Genomic DNA, 20,060 nt, shown 5'->3' with positions numbered 1-20,060 from the left:
CGGAACGTAAGGAAAACGTTATTTTATCGGTAAATGCGGTGGTTTTACGGTCGCCAACGGCGTACATTGCTACTCGGCTCGGTTTATCTAATGAATATTTTTCGGATTTCGGTTATGAACACATGTCTAGGGTGGACATTATATTCGGTTGCGACATACTCGGTGAAATAATTGAAGGAAATAAAATCATTATTCGGAAGGGTGGTCCATATGCTATTGATACAATATTTGATTTGGCGGTTTTCGGTCCATTGCGTGGTATTAATCGGGAGATACCACGTAGTGTGGAATATTTTTCGGGTGTTTCTTTGATTGACACGGTCGAGCGGTTTTGGAAAACGGAAGAGCCTCCTAAGGTCTGTATAAAAGATCCTATGGATGTGAATTGTGAGAATTTGTTTGAAACTACAGTCACTCGAGGGACTGATGGTAAATATGTTGTTCGTTTACCGTTAATACCTAATCATGCGGAGTTAGGTGACTCAAAACCAAATGCGATTAGTCGGTTTATAGCTTTAGAAAAGCGTATGAAATCGCAGCCGGTTTTCAAAGAAAAGTATAAACAATTTATGGAGGAATATCTAGAACTTGGTCATATGAAACTTTCACACTTTGATGTGGACTCTGGGCAGGAATATTTCATTTTGCCACATCATGGCATTTTTAAGAAATCAGGGGACACTGAAAAGATTCGTGTTGTTTTTGATGGAAGTGCGAAAACAACAACTGGTGTTAGTTTAAATGATTGTTTACATTCAGGGGAAAAATTACAAAATGACATAACTACAATCATTTTAAATTTTCGGTTGCCCTTGATTGTTTTTACTACTGATGTAAAAATGATGTTTCGAATGACATGGATTCATCCTGAAGATCGAAGATACCAGCTAATTCTTTGGAGACGGAACGAAACGGAGCCTGTCCAATTTTTTGAACTGACTACTAATACCTACGGGCTAAAGTCAAGTCCTTTCGTATCGATTAGATGTCTTCACCAGCTGGCTGCAGACGAAAAGGAGCGGTTTCCGAATGCTGCCAGGCTTCTATTAGCCAATGCATATGTAGACGATATAAACGGAGGGGCGGACTCCATTCAGGAAGCTGAAATGCTTATGAATGAGCTAATCGCGATCATGCGAACTGCTGGCTATGAATTGCGAAAATGGGCATCTAACGAACCTCGCTTATTAGCTGGATTTCCCACGGATCATTGTGAAGTTCCTCGTTGTTTTGACAATGACGACAGTACTGGATTTATTAAGGTCTTAGGTATTCAATGGAATCCATCTACGGACACGTTTACCTATAGAGTTAATCTACCTGACGAGCAAGCTACGCCTACTAGGCGCAGTATTCTTTCGTCGTTGGCAAAATTATTTGACCCACTCGGATGGATTAGTCCGGTAGTCTTCAGGGTGAAATTATTATTACAGGAGCTAGTGAGTGACGGAGCTAAACGAGTAGACTGGGATTCACCGGCACCTAGCCACATAGTCGACAAGTGGAATAACATTCTCTCAGACTTACTCAATCTAAAGAAACTGGTTATTCCTAGGTGTTTGAAGTTAAAAAGCGAAGTGTCATACTCTTTGCACGGTTTTTGTGATGGATCGTCTGTCGGTTATGCAGCTGCAGTATACTTGCGAACAGAATGTTCTGATGGAGAAGTCACTGTTCGCCTGGTTATTGCAAAAACAAGAATTTCTCCACTTAAAACAAAATTGACGATACCACAGGCGGAATTAAGTGCCGCAACTTTGCTGGCTAAATTACTGTCTCACGTATATTTAGCACTATGTGAGCTGTCACTTACAATCACGGAAATTATCGGTTGGTGTGATAGCACGATAACTTTAGCTTGGCTGAATATTTCACCCCATAAATTGGATGTATTTCAAGGTAATAGAGTTTCCCAGATAAATGAGCTCAATTTACCAGTTTCTTGGTTTTACATCAATAGTGATTTAAATTGTGCAGATGTTGCATCTCGTGGTTGTACAGCCGCCCAATTGCTTGAACATCCTTTGTGGTGGAGTCCAAAATGGTTACATCGGTCTCGAGAATATTGGCCTAACCAAACCAAGCCAGATTTACCTGAGAACTTGCCAGGATTACGTTCGAAATGTGTGTCTAATAGTCTCGCTTTAGATGACTTTGATTTAATCGATCGGTATAGCTCGTTTGAAAAATTAGTCAACGTGACAGCGCTTTTGTTTCGATTTATGAATAACTGTCGTGGTAGTAAAAATGTTAACAAAAATGTGTCTGTATCGGAACGTCGTTTCGCACTGTCTCGTTTGTTCCAGATGATTCAAAAGAAACATTTCTGTAGTCACATTGAAGATTTATCTGCTGGGAAACCTATTCGAGACTCGTTACGGAAACTTAACTTATTTGTCGACGGACAAGGTTTAATTCGAGTTGGAGGACGTCTTTGTCATTCAGAACTTCCTTATTCGGCCCGACATCCCATTTTACTTCCCGGAAAAGACAAACTCACATTTCTTTTAGTGGAACATTATCATAAGGTGTATTGTCACGTAGGTGCTGACACTTTAGCTTCAATTCTAAGTCGGAATTATTGGATATTATCAATGCGATTTGTAACTAAAAATGTGACATTTAAATGCATTCCATGCTTTAAAACTGCGCCTCGACACCAACAGCCATTTATGGCAGACTTACCTGCAGATCGGGTTCGATGCTGTCGAGTATTCGAAGGAGTAGGGACGGATTTTGCAGGCCCAATCCTCATGAAGAGCAGTAGTTTAAGAAATGCTCGCATTCAAAAGTGTTATTTGTGCATCTTCGTTTGTTTGTCAACAAAGGCGGTACATTTGGAAATAATTTCTCAACTTTCAGTCGAAGCATTTGTCGCTGCTTTTACTAGATTTGTTTCTCGAAGGGGGTTACCTTCCTTGATTCGCTCTGATTGTGGTACAAATTACGTCGGGACTAACAAACATTTGAAAGATTTATTCATTTACTTAAAGAATCATCACGGCGAGTTAGAACGTGAATTAATCAAAAACCAAATTACATGGCTGTTCAACCCTCCCAGTAGCCCAAATATGGGTGGATTGTTTGAAGCTGCTGTTAAATCCGCTAAAACACACATGTATCGTGTACTCGGTGATCAACGGCTTACGTTCGAGCAATTAACGACATTTTTTACTAAGGTCGAAGCGGTGATGAATTCAAGGCCTTTGTGTCCTCTCAGTTCGGATCCGACAGACTTGGAAGTTTTAACTCCTGGTCATTTCATCATCGGTCAACCACTGGTAGCTCTACCGGAATATCCATTTGAATTAACGAATATAGGCCGTTTGTCGCAATTTCAACAAATTCAAAAACTGACACAACATTTTTGGTCTCGTTTTCGCAATGAATATCTTCATACTCTACAACAGCGTCCTAAATGGACTTTACGTACGAAATCTCCGGAAATTAATGATTTAGTTTTAATAAAGGAAGAAAACTATCCACCTTTACAGTGGAAACGTGGCCGCATTATTAGATTATTGCCAGGAAAAGACGGAATCAATCGTGTAGCTGAATTAAGGGTTCAAAACGGTTCTTTACTCCGGCCTGTTTCAAAACTCTGTGTATTGCCTTTGATGGATAGTTGCTAACCAAGACCTAGCTTGGTTCGGGGGGGAGAATATGTGCAAGCATTATTCATTCTCTCAAAATTTAAATCCATTGCCTGTGTTATGGCATGGCAACACCACGATGCACTGCGCAGTCGCGCAATAGACCAAGCATTCAAATGGACCAATGAGAGCAGTTTGGTTCTCGGTTAAAAAGATGTCGGGTTATGAAAGTTTTTCTCGGTTCATAAAACTATATTTTACATAGAATTGTGTGATAAGTGAACTCGTTTGACCATAAAAAGATTTGTAACATAACTTTAAGTGTGTGTGCATAAAGATTTACGCTGGGCCCGGTCGAAACATTGAAATCTGTGTGTAAATCAACCAGTGCATATAGCCGCCGTCGCCAGACTCGTCAAAGAGGTATGTGGATTCATTTTTGGTGGTTTGTGTAATGCTAGTACAATAAAACATTTAACCTATGGTCTATGGTTTACAGTTAGTAATTATAACATCGAAGGCAAAAAATACTCTTAAAATATTTAAGCGGGGCCAATGCAATGCTAGGCTGGATATGACCGATGAAATAAGTAAATTGTTATTAATATGTTTTATTTATGACATGTTGGTGGCAAACAAGCATACAAGGCTGTTAATGCCGATGGCAAGTGGGAGTTTAGACTAGACCTCTGCTTCTCCAAGGGACTCAGATTGCTGACCAAGTAAATTTTTATTAATATGTTTAATATGACATGTTGGTGGCAAACAAGCATACAAGGCGGTTAATGCCGATGGTAAGTGGAAGTTTAGACTAGACCTCTGCTTCTCCAAGGGACTCACATTGCTGACCGGTTACAAATCTATTACACTCTTAAAATATTTAAGCGGGGCCAATGCAATGCTAGGCTGGATATGACCAATGAAATGAGTAAATTTTTATTAATATGTTTTAATATGACATGTTGGTGGCAAACAAGCATACAAGGCTGTTAATGCCGATGGTAAGTGGGAGTTTAGACTAGGCCTCTGCTTCTCCAAGGGACTCACATTGCTGACCGGTTACAAATCTATTACACTCATACTAGGGTTCCGTACCTAAAGAGTAACTAAAAACGGGAACCTATTAGCGATTCCGACTCGCACTTGGCCGGTTTTTCTTAGTAGGTACTAGGTATATGACATTTATTTCAGTTTTACTTCATTGTCCGTCTGTCTGTCTGTCTGTCACCAGGCTGTATCTCATGAACCGTGATAGGCAGTTGAAATTTTCACAGATGATGTATTTCTGTTGCCGCTATAACAACAAATACTAAAAAGTATGGAACCCTTCGTGCGCGAGTCCGAATCGCACTTGGCCGGTTTGACATTTCAGGCTCCGTCACACAGGCGCGTTTCGAGTGCGGCGCGTGAGCGGAGCGCGCCGCTTTTTCATGTAAAACGCTCAGGCCCGGCTCTGAAAACGCGCCGGTGTGACGGAACCTTTATTTCAGTTTACTCCACTGTCCGTCTGTCACCAGGCTGTATCTCATGAACCGTGATAGCTAGACAGTTGAAATTTTCACACATGATGTATTTCTGTTGCCGCTATAACAACAGATACTAAAAAGTATGGAACCCTTCGTGCGCGAGTCCGAATCGCACTTGGCCGGTTTGACATTTCAGGCTCCGTCACACAGGCGCGTTTCGAGTGCGGCGCGAGAGCGGGGCGCGCCGCTTTTTCATGTAAAACGCTCAGGCCCGGCTCTGAAAACGCGCCGGTGTGACGGAACCTTTATTTCAGTTTACTCCACTGTCCGTCTGTCACCAGGCTGTATCTCATGAACCGTGATAGCTAGACAGTTGAAATTTTCACACATGATGTATTTCTGTTGCCGCTATAACAACAAATACTAAAAAGTGTTCCGTTCTTGGTGGGTGAGTCCAACTCGCACTTATCCAGTTTATTTTTATTTTTTTTGTAAACGAATTTAATATTAACGGATAGGCATTAATATTAAAGAATGAAATAGTAGTCATAATTTCCATAGTTTCACTTTAGTGCCATGAAGGGTAGGTACAAAAGGGTTCCCTCTTTTGAGATTGGAAAGTGGGCTAGGTTATAAATGCGGCCTTCACAGAACCGATCTGCGACCAGAAAAGTGGGTCAGGTTAGAACTGTGATCCTTATAGAACCAAACTGCAACCAGAAGTGGGTTAGGTTAGGTTAGAACTGCGACCCTTACAGAACCGAACTGCTACCAGAAAAGCGGATTAGGTTTTTTTAATTACATATTTGTTTTTAGATATATCGGAATAGTAAATTTTTCGTGTTATAATTGTATGTTACGGATTTAAAGTTTTCTGAGATGAGATAGGTTTGTAACCGCCTTCATGAAGGTTTGAAGTCTAAAAGTAAATAATTACTTAATTCAAAATGAGAATTACCTATTACTATTATTTAATTTACCCGAGCGAAGCCGGGTTTTCATCTAGTCTGAAATAAATGTCATATACCTACTAAGAAAAACCGGCCAAGTGCGAGTCGGACTCGCTAATAGGTTCATAGGGTCATATCCAGCCTAGCATTGCATTGGCCCCGCTTAAATATTTTAAGAGTGTAATAGATTTGTAACCGGTCAGCAACGTGAGTCCCTTGGAGAAGCAGAGGTCTAGTCTAAACTCCCACTTACCATCGGCATTAACAGCCTTGTATGCTTATTTGCCACCAACATGTCATATTAAAACATATTAATAAAAATTTACTAATTTCATCGGTCATATCCAGCCTAGCATTGCAGTGGCCCCGCTTAAATGTTTTAAGAGTGTAATAGATTTGTAACCGGTCAGCAATGTGAGTCCCTTGGAGAAGCAGAGGTCTAGTCTAAACTCCCACTTACCATCGGCATTAACAGCCTTGTATGCTTGTTTGCCACCAACATGTCATATTAAAACATATTAATAAAAATTTACTCGGTCAGCAATGTGAGTCCCTTGGAGAAGCAGAGGTCTAGTCTAAACTCCCACTTACCATCGGCATTAACAGCCTTTTATGCTTGTTTGCCACCAACATGTCATATTAAAACATATTAATAAAAATTTACTAATTTCATCGGTCATATCCAGCTTAGCATTGCAGTGGCCCCGCTTAAATGTTTTAAGAGTGTAATAGGTTTGTAACCGGTCAGCAATGCGAGTCCCTTGGAGAAGCAGAGGTCTAGTCTAAACTCCCACTTACCATCGGCATTAACAGCCTTGTATGCTTGTTTGCCACCAACATGTCATATTAAAACATATTAATAAAAATTTACTCATTTCATCGGTCATATCCAGCCTAGCATTGCATTGGCCCCGCTTAAATATTTCTTTAATTTGTTTTTAGCATTTGTTGTTATAGCGGCAACAGAAATACATCATTTGTGAAAATTTAAACTGTCTAGTTAATCTAGTTATCATGGTTCATGAGATCTTGAGATACAGCCTGGTGACAGACAGACGGACAGCAGAGTCTTAGTATTTAATAGGGTCCCGTTTTTACCCTTTGGGTATGGAACCCTAAAAAGTGACCAAGGCCTCCAGTGCCCCAGGCTGGAATCAAAGCAGCGTCCTCTGCTATCGCAGCAGGTGCCTGTGCCATTCTGCCACCGGGCCACGGCGGCATAGGTCGTATTTTTGAATACTAAACACAATACTCCCATGGAACGCTTTGAAGTTCAAATCTCGTTACGTTACGATGGCGTTTGCACTTTGCACTATGTTCGGTGACTATTTTTTATTGTTAACACACACAATACACTATTTAACAGGTTTTTATCACGTATTTTCGAATAAATTAGTAATTCAAAACACCCCAAAGCCGAATGGTTTGACGTCTAGGCAGTGTTGCAATCGTCTCAAAAGCCGTAACAGACTATCGCACGTTCTGGCTTAAAAAAAAAAGTAATAATTATACCGGTATACATATCCATATGAAACGAAACTTAATGCAAATAATAACCATTATACATACCGGAGTCATCAAATAAACAGTAATATTCGTCTTGCTTTTTATTTAAAAAAAAAACGACCAACCTAACTTGTAAGCATGTTTGCAGTTTCTAAACGCAACAAACGCTGTCAAATGACAATCAACAAATTGAACATTTGCATTGTTTGTCGAAATTTTTTCACTTTTAAATGCAAAATACTCGACAATACGAATTTTGTGGATACATGTTCTCGATTCAAAAGTGATATTTTTTCAAGCTCTTTCGATTGAGCATAATTTCTTTTGGTTTTTCCGTCAGAGCCGCTCGCGTTTATATATAAAGATAGCTTGAATATTTCAGGAATTTGTAAGCATAAGTTGACATTTTTAAGGTGAAACTAATAATAATCTTGACGATTGACACCAAAAATTGACACTTGACAGCCAACTGACAGCAGCGCCGGCGCTTTTTTAACGCTTGTGAGAACAGAACACAGAGTTCCGTATGTTCTATTCAATTTGACGCCAACGCTCAACGCCGAAAATCGAACAGTGCTCGATAAAAAAGTGCCGCGCTTAAAAACCGCCTTCGTGTGAATACATACATGGTTATCCATTTGCGTCATTCAAACGCTTTTTTAACGCGCGTTGAAAAAGCTGCCCTGCGAACGGGGCCTTAACCCCCATTCGCAGTAGAGCTTTTTCAACGCGCGTTAAAAAGCGCTTCAATCTGTCCGCACTCTAAATTCGACTTAACGACCAAGGCTTAAAGTCGAAAATGCAACAACGCCTAATAAAAAGCGCCACCGCCATCGTGTGAATAAGGCCCCTTTTTGCACGGCAGCTTTTTCAACGCGCGTTAAAAAAGCGTTTGAATGACGCAAATGGATAACCATGTATGTATTCACACGAAGGCGGTTTTTAAGCGCGGCACTTTTTTATCGAGCACTGTTCGATTTTCGGCGTTGAGCGTTGGCGTCAAATTGAATAGAACATACGGAACTCTGTGTTCTGTTCTCACAAGCGTTAAAAAAGCGCCGGCGCTGCTGTCAGTTGGCTGTCAAGTGTCAATTTTTGGTGTCAATCGTCAAGATTATTATTAGTTTCACCTTAAAAATGTCAACTTATGCTTACAAATTCCTGAAATATTCAAGCTTTATTCAAATAATACATCGTAATAGCAAATAAAGTATGGCTTTGCTGAGATGCGTACGTGGCAGTACGACTCACAAGTGATTTTTAAGCGTTCATATGAACACAAATATTGGAAACGGTAAAAAAGCGCCAACGTCAGGTTTTAACGCAACGCTTTTTAAGCTGTCGTGCGAATGGGGCCTAAAGGAGCCATCCATCGCGACATCCGTAGAGCCCATAAAATACTGTGTTGCCAGTCGAATTGGGACTTCCGGAACTTCCTCACTTTAACTTCCTGCGGTTGAAACCATGTTGGCAGTGTTGCCAGATGGTCACAAAAGTCACATTTTTCGTGAATTTTCGCCTTCTCGTGTGACCTTTGCGTGACTTACGATCTTGAGGCAATTTTTGTGACTTTTTAAGTTATTCGAATTTTGGACAAGTTTAGTTCTGCAATTCGTATTATTTAGGAACGCAGTGAACGCACCCAAGTTGACACTAGCACTGACATCCACCATTATATTTATTATAATAGTCGTGGCAAAATCGGACTTGTTAACTTGACATGACGATGTTATTTAGTTTAATAGTAGTAGTAATTTTTTTTGTGAAATGATTCATTCCTTTTACTTGTAGTCTGTACTACTCATTGCACTGCATCAGTTATTTTGAGATTTTTGAGCGCTCAAAACCCATTACTGTGTTATTTTTATCCGGGGGTAAATTATTTACGCATACCTATACTTTTAGGGTTCCGTACCTCAAAAGGAAAAAACGAAACCCTTATAGGATCACTCTTGCGCCTGTCTGTCCGTCTGTCATTTTCTCCAAAAGTACTGGACCAATTTCTCAAAAAGCCCTTTTTCTCCAAAAGTACTGGACCAATTAAGTTGAAAATTGGTACACATATGTAAATTTGTGACCCAAATACGGACATCATCCGTTAATAAATGAATTTTAAACATAGAGGCCACTTTTGTGGGGTAAAGGAGAAAATAAAAAATGTTTTTTAAACTATATCGTGTTACATATCAAATGAAAGAGCTCATTTTGTGAATTTCAAATATATAACTATAAATAGTTTAGAAGTTATTTAAGAAAATATCCAAAAAAATTACCATTCCCCCCTTTATCTCCGAAACTACTGGGTCTAAAATTTTGAAAAAATATACAAAATAGTTTTTTACTTATAGATGACAGGAAAACCTATTAGAAATATGCAGTCAAGCGTGAGTCGGACTAATTACTTCGTTTTTGATCCGGTATAGTCTTGGGTCGTCCCATTCGTTTTTAGTCAAGTTCTTAAATTAGTCCTATTCTGCTTTCGTCACTCATTCTACATTGAAAGCCACCGACGATTGTGACGAATGTAGATTGAGTGAAGTACGGGTTTTTTTAAAGGCAATTCACTCGCGTTTCACTTTTAAAAGTACATGGTTAAAAATTGGGTAATGTACGGAACCCTTGGAACTTACTTTGTAACTTTTTCATTTAAGGTAAAGGGCCCCTGTTTCGGCAGGTTAAGGCTCTTGAGAGTGAGTTGAGAGTTTGTGTATTTTTTTTAATATTACTAAGCATATCAATACCTTGAAAGCTTTTGAATATGTTATATTAGTTCTTTGTTAATAATTTAATGTATAAACTGTAGGCTTTTAGTTGAAACTTTTTTTTATATGAATTTTTTCGTGAACCTCTTATTTGGCTCCCATTTCGTGATACAAATTTAGGTCAGCTCCTAAATTCGTGAATTCGTGTCCCCTGTTTCGGCATAAAGTTTTCTTAGAGTAATTGGTGATAAATTGATAATTTGCTGATAATCATTTTAAATATTTAACGATCTTACCTACTTACGAATAATTGTAAGGTCAAATTAAAAATAATAATAATAAAAAAGTTAAATTGAGAGCTAGCTTAAAGTTTTTTGTACTCGTCGACTTTAATGGTTGAATTAAGACTTAGGTAAACCATATTGGGTACTTTAATACTTGATTAAAAGTCAAACTATTTAATTTAAATAAATAAAAAAAATTAAAATAAAAAATAATTAAAAATAAAAATTATTTACAAAAAATAATTTAAGTACTATCTTATACGTTAAAAATAAACATACAAGAAAATAAATCAAATTTCAATAATAAATAAAATTGTGCTAATAGTTAATATGAGAATATACGTGGAACATACCTTAAAAATTTTAACTCGGGTCACATTCAAACTGGTTTTATGAGAATTCTAGTGAAAAAAACATATACCGAATTTCGCTCATACGAAACTTCATGAAATACATTAATTGTTTTCTAATTTATTTTTTTAATTATCTTTGTTGTTATATTTAAAAACAAGCACTCAAAATGTATCTAGAAAATCCTTGATTCGTTAGTGGCACGAAATAGGAGACACACGAAAGATAAAATGACCGCTATTTCGTGAGTCTATTTATTGCAATTTTAAGTTATTTCTATGCATATATTCAATCTTTTTTCTTATCAAATCAATTACTAAGGAACCCACAGAAACACTCCCAAAACTTTTATTCGAATGGGTTTAGCTTTTCCTTCCTATAAGCTTAACAAGTGAGAGCGCGCACCTTACGCCTAAAAAAAGTGCACGCATACAACACAGCTATTCGCGGCCGTCTGACAGTTTCGACCGTCGTATTACTCTTAGTTTAATCACTAAAATATTGGTTATCATTTTATTGAAGAGATTAAATAATACAGATTTTTTTCATATGTATAATTTGAATAAAATATATTTGAATTCCTTATTATTTGCGCCAGAAAAAAAACTAACGAAATAACGTACTAGCACGAACTTGGGGCCGTTTACCTTACCCCCCAAAAGTAGCCCCCACGCTTAAAATTCATTTGTTTACGTTACATGTCCGTCTTTGGGTCACTAATTTACATATGTGTACCAAATTTCAACTAAATTGGTCCAGTAGTTTCCGTGAAAATAGGCTGTGACCGACGGCCAGACAGACAGACAGACGCACGAGTGATCCTTTAAGGTTTCCGTTTTTTCCTTTTGAGGAACGGAACCCTAAAACTCATGTAAAGTTAGGAGATTTTTTGTGATATACAGGGCGTTTTATTGAACAACTACCCATATTGTGCGAGGTGATTAGGTAGGCTATACTGAACAACTTTTTCTATGGGACCAACTCCGCAATCACAAAAAATTTCTTGGCCGTTTCATACATTTTGGTCGAGTGGATGTTGACGTTTTCTATGGGAAGGCCAATTTTTTGACGTGATAACGTCTTATAAATCGATGAACACCGGTAGCATGCACGAAAAAGTGTCACGTTGTGGACAGATCTCCATGGTAACGTTACGGCCACGTTTTCTTATGACGTTATCACGCAAAATTATCGTCCGTAAACCGGCTGTGCAGACAACCATTTTTTTATTGGAATTTCGGGGTTGGTTTCACATAGAAAAAGTTGTTCAGTATGACCTACCTAATCAAGTAATCACCTCGCTCAATGTGGCTAGTTGTCTAAAAAAATCTTCTAGAGTCTGTGCGGAAAGAGAAGAGTCGTGGCAGAAACGGGAACTAACATTTTAAATTTTATATGGCAATCAAACCTTTGACACCTGTCTTGTAAAAAGTAAACAAACTTCTGTCAATGTATATTTTTATTAACAAAAACCGCAAGTTTTATGTATAAAATATTTTCAAAACACGATAAAACCGTACATAAAACCACAAGGAAAATTATATTTAACATTGTTCGGTTTTGTCAGCGGGAAGAAAACGGCTAAAAGCCGACTATCGACTTACAAAAAGTCGCGGAACGTGTTTCCGCTATTCGCGGGTATTGATGTTGTATTTAATATTAAATTATTACCTATTTAATAAGCCCCCTAAGTAACTTGTCTCCGGTACATAATCGGTAAGTATATTCATTCAAAATATATTAATTTTCATAAATATGCAGGTCATTCATGATCTTTAAAATAACTGACAAATAGTCTTGATACTTGTCATTTTATACATGTAATTTCTTTTTCAGGATTGTGTAAAAGTACCTACGGTATCTCGAATAAAAGACCGCTAAGTAGGTGATATGCAAGAATTCGTAATCTACGTGCCGGATTCAAGCACATCCAGTTCAGATGAAGATAGTTCTATGAGTGTCCCCGGTTGTTCTGAAGCTAGCTCAAACATAAGTGACATTGAATATTTTAATTCAGACTTCGATTACAAAGAATAAAACTTTTTCAAATAAAATATTTCTTTATTTGTTAATTCGTTTACTAGGTTCTGAATAAAACTTTTTCTAATAAAATATTTCTTTATTTGTAGGTTCTGTTAGTTACGAAATTATATTTCATATTTAGCAGTGACTTTTCGGCGAAGTAAAATATCGTGAGATGAGAGAACCGGACATATCCCAATAAGGCCTACCTACTTATGCACTATTTTTATTCATATTCATATTTATTATTAATAATGTACACATACATTACAATAAGACCTAGTTTACCCTCTGGGTTGGAAGGTCAGATGGCAGTCGCTTTCGTAAAACTAGTGCCTACGTCAAATCATGGGATTAGTTGTCAAGCAGACCCCAGGCTCCCATGAGCCGTTGCAGAATGCCGGGATAACGCGAGGAAGAAGAAGACATTACAAGTCAAGTTTACAATGGGTGAAATATATCCCAGATAAAATTACAGTTCTATTGCCCAATTTCTACCCGATCTACCAGGTTTTACTAATTGTTGGACTGCACAGATTAGGCAGTACATAAATGAGACTCTATCTTGTTTGGTACTAAAATACAGTTGTATTGGGCAGATTCTTAACTACTTTTAGCAGTTTTGTCAATCGAACTGTCACTTTTTAGAATCTGAGACATAAAAACAAGTGTGTTTTAAAAAGAAAACTAGTGCCTGTGCTAAATCAGAGGATTGAGTTGACGAGCCGACACCACCACCAGGCTCCGTTTAGTATGCCGTGGTAAAAAACCGGAACAAAAGGGATTCAAGTATCATGACCTTTAGTGTCGTACTATAATCACGTGACCAGTGTTGTCAGCATAGCAAAAACCGTAAAATAGCACTGGCGCGCCCTCAAATCCCACGACTCTTCTCTTTCCGCACAGACTCTAACAAAATCGATTTACCTACCCATACAAAACAATAATATAAAAATGTGACTTAAGCAGCAAAAACGTGACTTTTAGGGAAACGAAACGTAACTTATGACTCCAGAGCCCTGGCAACACTGCATGTTGGAGTTGAAACTTGAAACTCTATTCCATCTGTCAAGTTAAGGCGTGGCAATCAGCGGTGTCCGTGAAATATATTTATTTTGTGAAAGTTACACATTACTTAACATTTGAGTTTCATCATGTCTAAATGGTAAATACATTTCCATTATATAAGGCTACAACATTTGCTGATTAAGAGTTCGCAGCAAGATCGGCCGAATCTCACCTTCCCGTACAAGAGTTTCGTTCTCAGTACGGTTACCATCAGTTTGTCACTGACATAAACGCCGTCGAGAACGTTATTTGCTTTCTATACATTCCGTTTGCACTAATATGCGAGTGCGAGCGAGATGTATAGAAAGTAAATTACGTTTTCGACGGCGTCACAGAATAAATAATAGTACTTGACAAAAGTAACTACTTGTCTATTTTTAGATTAATGGTAAAGATTATCATCATGATAGCAATGGAAGGGAAAATTTATTCATAGAGCAGTAATTATTTTCTGGTATTTTAATAAATTAAAGATATATTTACCCAGGTACCTATCAACCCTAGCATATAATACCTTAATTTTTATATTTACCCAGTTATAAGTTTGTAAATTTCTGTAAGTACCTAAAAGTGTTCCAGAATAAAATGATCTTATAATATTTCACATCAAGGGTAAATAACTTCATGAGCTACAAAAGTGAAATAATAATTATTTTTCCTCCCACAGTATTGTGAAGACGCAACTGCGTGGTCCAGTTTTGAAGATAATCTTTACAGTTATAAAACATTCTGGCTATACGTCATGTGAATTTGATTCTGAGCATATAACTGTTGATGACTTGGCTGTAATTACAGTTAAATCTAGAAATATTGATTCTAATTATGTTGGATTCTACATGGTAATGAAGAAGACTGAAAATGCTAAGAATTATACTGTATCAGTCAACATGACTTATGAGAAAGCTATACAACATTTTTTTTGTCCTGATGCTTGGGTAGAAGTCCCTATAACAAAAAAAATTCGTGATACTTATATCAATAATGGTAATAACAGCTCAGATGTATACTTATATACCATAGAAGTAATCATTGCTGTACATGTAATAATGCCTACTAGCATAACATTATCAACTTTAAATAAAGAACTTTACAAAGATACAAAGTCAATGGACTTTAATCTGCAGGCAACAGATGGCACTGTGCCAATGCACAAGAGCATACTATTTGTTCATAGCCAGATGTTCAGGACCATGCTCCAAGGACAGTGGAAGGAAACTGAGCAAGACAGCATCCAGATGCCCGGAGAGACGGTACAGACTCTTCAGCACCTGAAGGACTATATGTACTTGGGCACCATTCCCGAGCAAGGGCTAGAAGCGCTTCTGTTGCTGGCAAAACGTTGTTTGATGGATAATCTGGTAACTCTTTGCATTGATAAACTGATTGAATCAGTCACGCCGGAGACATTTGATACTCTTGTAGAATTTGGCTGTCAGAAAAATGAGCCTAAATTGATGAAAGGACTCTTTAAGAAAATACTGAGGTTTCCAGATGATATTATTAATAGTTTTGCCACATCTCGAAATGACAAAGAGAAAAATCCTAATGATAATGACACAAATTAACAAAATCATTTTATATTTTGCTACTTGACAATTTAACTATCCACTGATTGTCTCTCTCTTTTAATTTTAGTAATTAAAAAGTACTTTTTAATTATTAATTAATGTCCTTTACTATCTAACTTTGAAAAACTAAATACCTATAGAATTTATTTTATTTTATTCATAAACAATAATACCTACAATTGTGTCTAAATGTTACATTAGGTATTACCTAAATAAATCAAGCCTATTTACAATTTAAAGATAATTCATACGGAGTTACTGTCTTTCTTTACGTATATCGCTAATTTTATGTTTTGTTATTCTTAGGTTATTTTAGTACAGTACTGTGTCTAGTTTTATTTTAATTAAGTCTATAATTTCGTGCATGATTATAAAAACCTACATTGTATTTTTTTTGTTTTATTCAGAGTTCTCAATAAAACACGTCATTTACATCCCACTAAATTTGACTAAATGATTAAGTTTTTGTCATAAGTTTTATTTTTAGAACACATTTTTTCTAGTTGGTCGAGCGAAAAGTGTATTGCTCAACAATTTACAACTAATATTACAAGCAGGAGATGAAACTAGAGTGCCTGTTATAATAAATTAGCTGAAAATTGTTGAGCATTAGACTTTTCGTTCGTCGCGACATCTATTGTAGATGTCGACTGCGAAAATTGATGTATGGCCTTACCACTCTTTCCTTAATTATATACTCTATGATATAACGTTCGTTCGATGGCAAGTTCATGGATGGCAGTTTCCTGTCCATACTTTAGAAAACTATACCCACTCACAAAGGTTCAAAGGAACCATGACAATGCTTCCGAAATGAAGAAGCGTATTGACCCTAAAAAATCATTAAGTTTAAAACGTAGTGATCTGCGACATTACACGGAGAAATTATGAATGAATTTATTGATAAAGTCGCCATGCACTTTTACGGCTGATGGTACCTATTAACCTTTTAACCGCCATAGAATTTTTCATCGAGCGTGCTCGTGTCGCCGGCGGTACGAAGACTACGAAGATACACGAAGTTTTTATTCAATCAGACCGCGGAAAATGAGCCCGATTTTGTAGGTATGTCTTATATATCAATCTACGGCGGTTAAAAGGTTAAGCGGGTCATAATGTATTTAATTGATTTCTGTACTCACCGACTTGAGCACTGGGCGCTGTTTTCAGCTCCGAAAACATCGTCTTGTACAGCGGTTGTATATTCTGTGAAAAATAATTAAATAAATAAATATTATAGGACAATTTTACACAAATCGGCCTATGCCCTGTTTATCAAAAGCTTGTAATACAAGTGGAAGTCTCTTTCTAACAAAAGCTGTCAAAAAGGGACTCCCACTTGTATTACAAGTTACAAGCTTTTGATAAATAGGGCACTAGTCCCACTGTAAGCTCAAGCAGTGGCGTAGCTAGCATGGGTGGCACCCGGTGCGGAAATTGTGGGTGTCACCCCAAAATTCAATCAAAATTGTAAAATATATTTAAAAAGAGTAATTGTAATTTTTGTTAATAGCTCAGGATTTAATCCATTGTTTTCATTTTACGAATTTTTATAGGTGGCACTACTGATGTTCACGGTCGGGTGTCACCCCTAAATGGGTGACACCCGGGGCGGACCGCCCCCGCCGCCCCCCCCTAGCTACGCCACTGAGCTCAAGTGAGGTAAATCAGTTGTTATAGGCCTTTTCGTCTATTGCAGACGATTTATGGTGTAATACCAGAGAAACACCGTTTTTGGTGGCTGAATAGACCGATGCGAGACCTACATATGGTCTACCACAGGTCAGACAAGAGAAGTTTGCGGAAACTGGTACTGAGACACCTTGTCGTCGTTTTTGCCCTCTTGTCAGCGAGTGCAGCTAACCAGCCGGCCTAGCCAAGGTTACAATCGCTATCGCTTCGACAACGAGAAGCGTTATGTCTCTCTATCACTCTTCCATATTAGTGTGACAGTGACAGTTGCGTTTCGATCGCTACGGAGCGTAAGCGATTGGCATCTTGGCTACGCGGCCTGGTCTCATCACAAAACTTGCGACCCACGTTTGCGCCATTCCGTCCGCTGTTTTGCGAGCCTCTCCCAGTCTGTGTACATCACTGGCTCAGTGATCCAAAGAGAGTCTTGGCCTCTGACACAAGAGAACGCCATTCTGCCCTATTCTGCGCCATTTCACGCCAGTTGGCTATTCCGAGGGCGGACAGGTCTTTTTGGGCTTCGTCACTCCAGCGGACGTTTTCCCCCCGGGTGCCCCACATACGCTCTTCTCACAGCACGATCCTCCCCCATCCTCTCCTGCAGGTGACCTAGTCTGTGTTATATGTATACACCGTGTTTTCATTGAATTCCGTTAACTTCGGGGTATGGTTAAGTACGTTAAATTTAAGAGAACTAAATGGCATAGTTAATTAAAAAAAAAATATTTTTTCTGCTTTTTTTGAAAAAGTTTAAAAAGTAATTAAATGTAGCATATAGCGTTGTTGTAACATGGGCATTACATTTAACTCAACCAAACAATTGAAATCTGTGACATATCAATGTCATTTCGAACATCGAGCGACCGAGATTGTATTCAAGTTTAGTAGCAAATGCATGAACTCATTCTAAACACTAATCAATATGTAAACCGGCCCTAAGGCAAGTGTACACATCGATTATCTCCGAAATGGAGTTAATTAGAATATCGGTGTCTTTGAGAAAGTTACTAGATTTAAGCTCAGGAATGCACCCCTGAAATTAACGGAAATCAAAAAAAACACGGTGTATAGGTATGTACTTACAATTTGTGCAGACGCCATGGCAGCTTTGAAGGCGGCCCGCGCGTAGTCACGGGCGCCCGACACGATGAAGGCCGAGTCTGCAACAAGCATTCAGTGCACTGTGCATCTCGCTCTTGCATAGGTGTTATACGAGCGATAGCTCCCTAGGCTCTAGGGAAGAGAGAAGTGAACCACTTCGTTTGTCTATTTTTCTCTCTATCGCTCGTATATACCAGAGTGATCCTTCCGGCGGATTTCGACCAAGGATAGAAGAGTGAAAAACCGAAAAATGAGACCGTACTCCCTCTGCCCCTCAGCACTGAGGCTACGGCCGGGGACTTTTGACTTTTCTTACCAGTGGTAACTACTGGGAATTTTTTTTCCCACCTTTTACCACTGGTAATTACTGGGAAAAAAAAACCCACTAAACCGAGCCGAGTTGGTGGTTACTAGTGGGATTTTTTTCCCAGTAGTTACCAGTGGTAAAAGGTGGGAATGAAAATCCTAGTGTTTTACCACTGGTAAGAACTTGGTGGTAACTAGAGGGAATAACCCGGATGGCGTCCCTCCGGAGTCTTCTCCGATTAAGCCCCGATTTGCTGAATAATGTGAGTAAAGATCGTGAAACTTTAAATCGGAGAGTATATAAGTTAAGTCAAGGCTCACCGTACAAATAATCGTGTACTCTCATGCTGTCTCCGGCCGCGCCTCGCCGCTCGAACACAGTTTCACTCATGTTCCTACGTTATCTGTTGTTCTACTCCTGTTCTTATCTCCTTATTCTGTTCAGTAGAGCGTTCACGAATCGATAACATGGTAAATAAACATGGTGTCTGTCAGCATTGTCAGGTTGATTGTTACGTCAATTTGGTTGCTTGGTTACCGAAGAGGCCATATTATAAAGAGTTAAGTGCGATTGAGATAGGAATTGGCGTCTCCACGGAAGAAAGAATGAGCGCGCCGCGCTCTGTTAGTACAGTCATTATATCCAAAAAACCGACCCCACCCGTGAATAATTATATATATATATAATTATTCCGTGTATATTTGGAGTAATGTGTATTCAAAACGTGCATTTTATTTATTTTAGGGATTGTACACTTTTGCTTTGTTTGTCATTCATCGTTATTTCTGTTCTACTCATTTCCTCAAAGGTTAACTGGAAGAGATCCCATTCAGGGATAAGTTCGCCTTTGTTGTATTTAATTGACTCTGTAACTGTGTTTCTCGTGTTTATATTTCTATGTACAATAAAGTAAATACATACATACATACATACAATAATTAGTTCTTGGATTTTTTTTTCGTAGGTCCCTCGGGGGGATCACTGGGAGTGTAAATTCAAAAAGTAGGCTTAATCAGGCTCCTGCGTATATTCGAAAAATGGTTTTTTTCCAAGAAAACGGTTTTTCTTCAATAACTCGGCCATTTTTGATTTTACAGTAAAACCGTAAGGACCAAAATTGTAGGAAATTTGATTCTCTACAAGTTAGTCCAGTCATTATATCCAAAAAACCGACCCTTCCCGTGAATAATCAGTTCTTGGATTTTTTTTTGTACGTCCCTCGGGGGAATCACTGGGAGTGTAAATTCAAAAAGTAGACTGAATCAGGGTCCTGTGGATATTCTAAAAACGGTTTTTCTTGAATAACTCGGTCATTTTTGATTTTACAGTAAAACCGTGAGGACAAAAATTGTTCAGAATTTGATTCTCTACAACTTTGTTTCCCTTCATTTATGCCGTAAAGCGTGGAACATAGGAGATAATGATAATATTTTGAATTTGTCGCGTTTTT

At 38.2% G+C, this 20,060-nt stretch overlaps 2 protein-coding genes across 2 annotated transcripts in view; one reads left to right on the top strand and one right to left on the bottom strand.

Annotated features, from left to right (window-relative positions):
• Window positions 1-19,041, bottom strand: part of LOC134676595 (cilia- and flagella-associated protein 91-like) — a gene marked incomplete at its 3' end in the record, with an annotated part of 68,297 nt that extends 49,256 nt beyond the window's left edge. The window contains exons 1-3 of the mRNA XM_063534989.1: window positions 18,931-19,041; window positions 18,286-18,362; window positions 16,653-16,716 (exon numbers count right to left, since the gene is read on the bottom strand). Of these exons, the coding sequence (XP_063391059.1) occupies window positions 16,653-16,716; window positions 18,286-18,362; window positions 18,931-19,000 (211 nt within the window). The remainder of the gene's footprint in view (window positions 1-16,652; window positions 16,717-18,285; window positions 18,363-18,930) is intronic.
• Window positions 13,941-15,886, top strand: LOC134676468 (uncharacterized). The gene is made up of 2 exons (XM_063534857.1): window positions 13,941-14,039; window positions 14,610-15,886. Exons 1-2 carry the CDS (start codon window positions 14,029-14,031, stop codon window positions 15,505-15,507), a joined length of 909 nt encoding a protein of 302 aa, XP_063390927.1. The 5' UTR covers window positions 13,941-14,028; the 3' UTR covers window positions 15,508-15,886.
• Window positions 19,042-20,060: the final 1,019 nt, after the last annotated feature.

This window comes from Cydia fagiglandana, chromosome 24, assembly GCF_963556715.1.
Source record: "Cydia fagiglandana chromosome 24, ilCydFagi1.1, whole genome shotgun sequence".
NCBI lineage: Eukaryota > Metazoa > Arthropoda > Insecta > Lepidoptera > Tortricidae > Cydia > Cydia fagiglandana.
The sequence above is the reverse complement of the archived record's forward strand: the minus strand, read 5'-3'. Positions and strand labels throughout refer to the sequence as shown.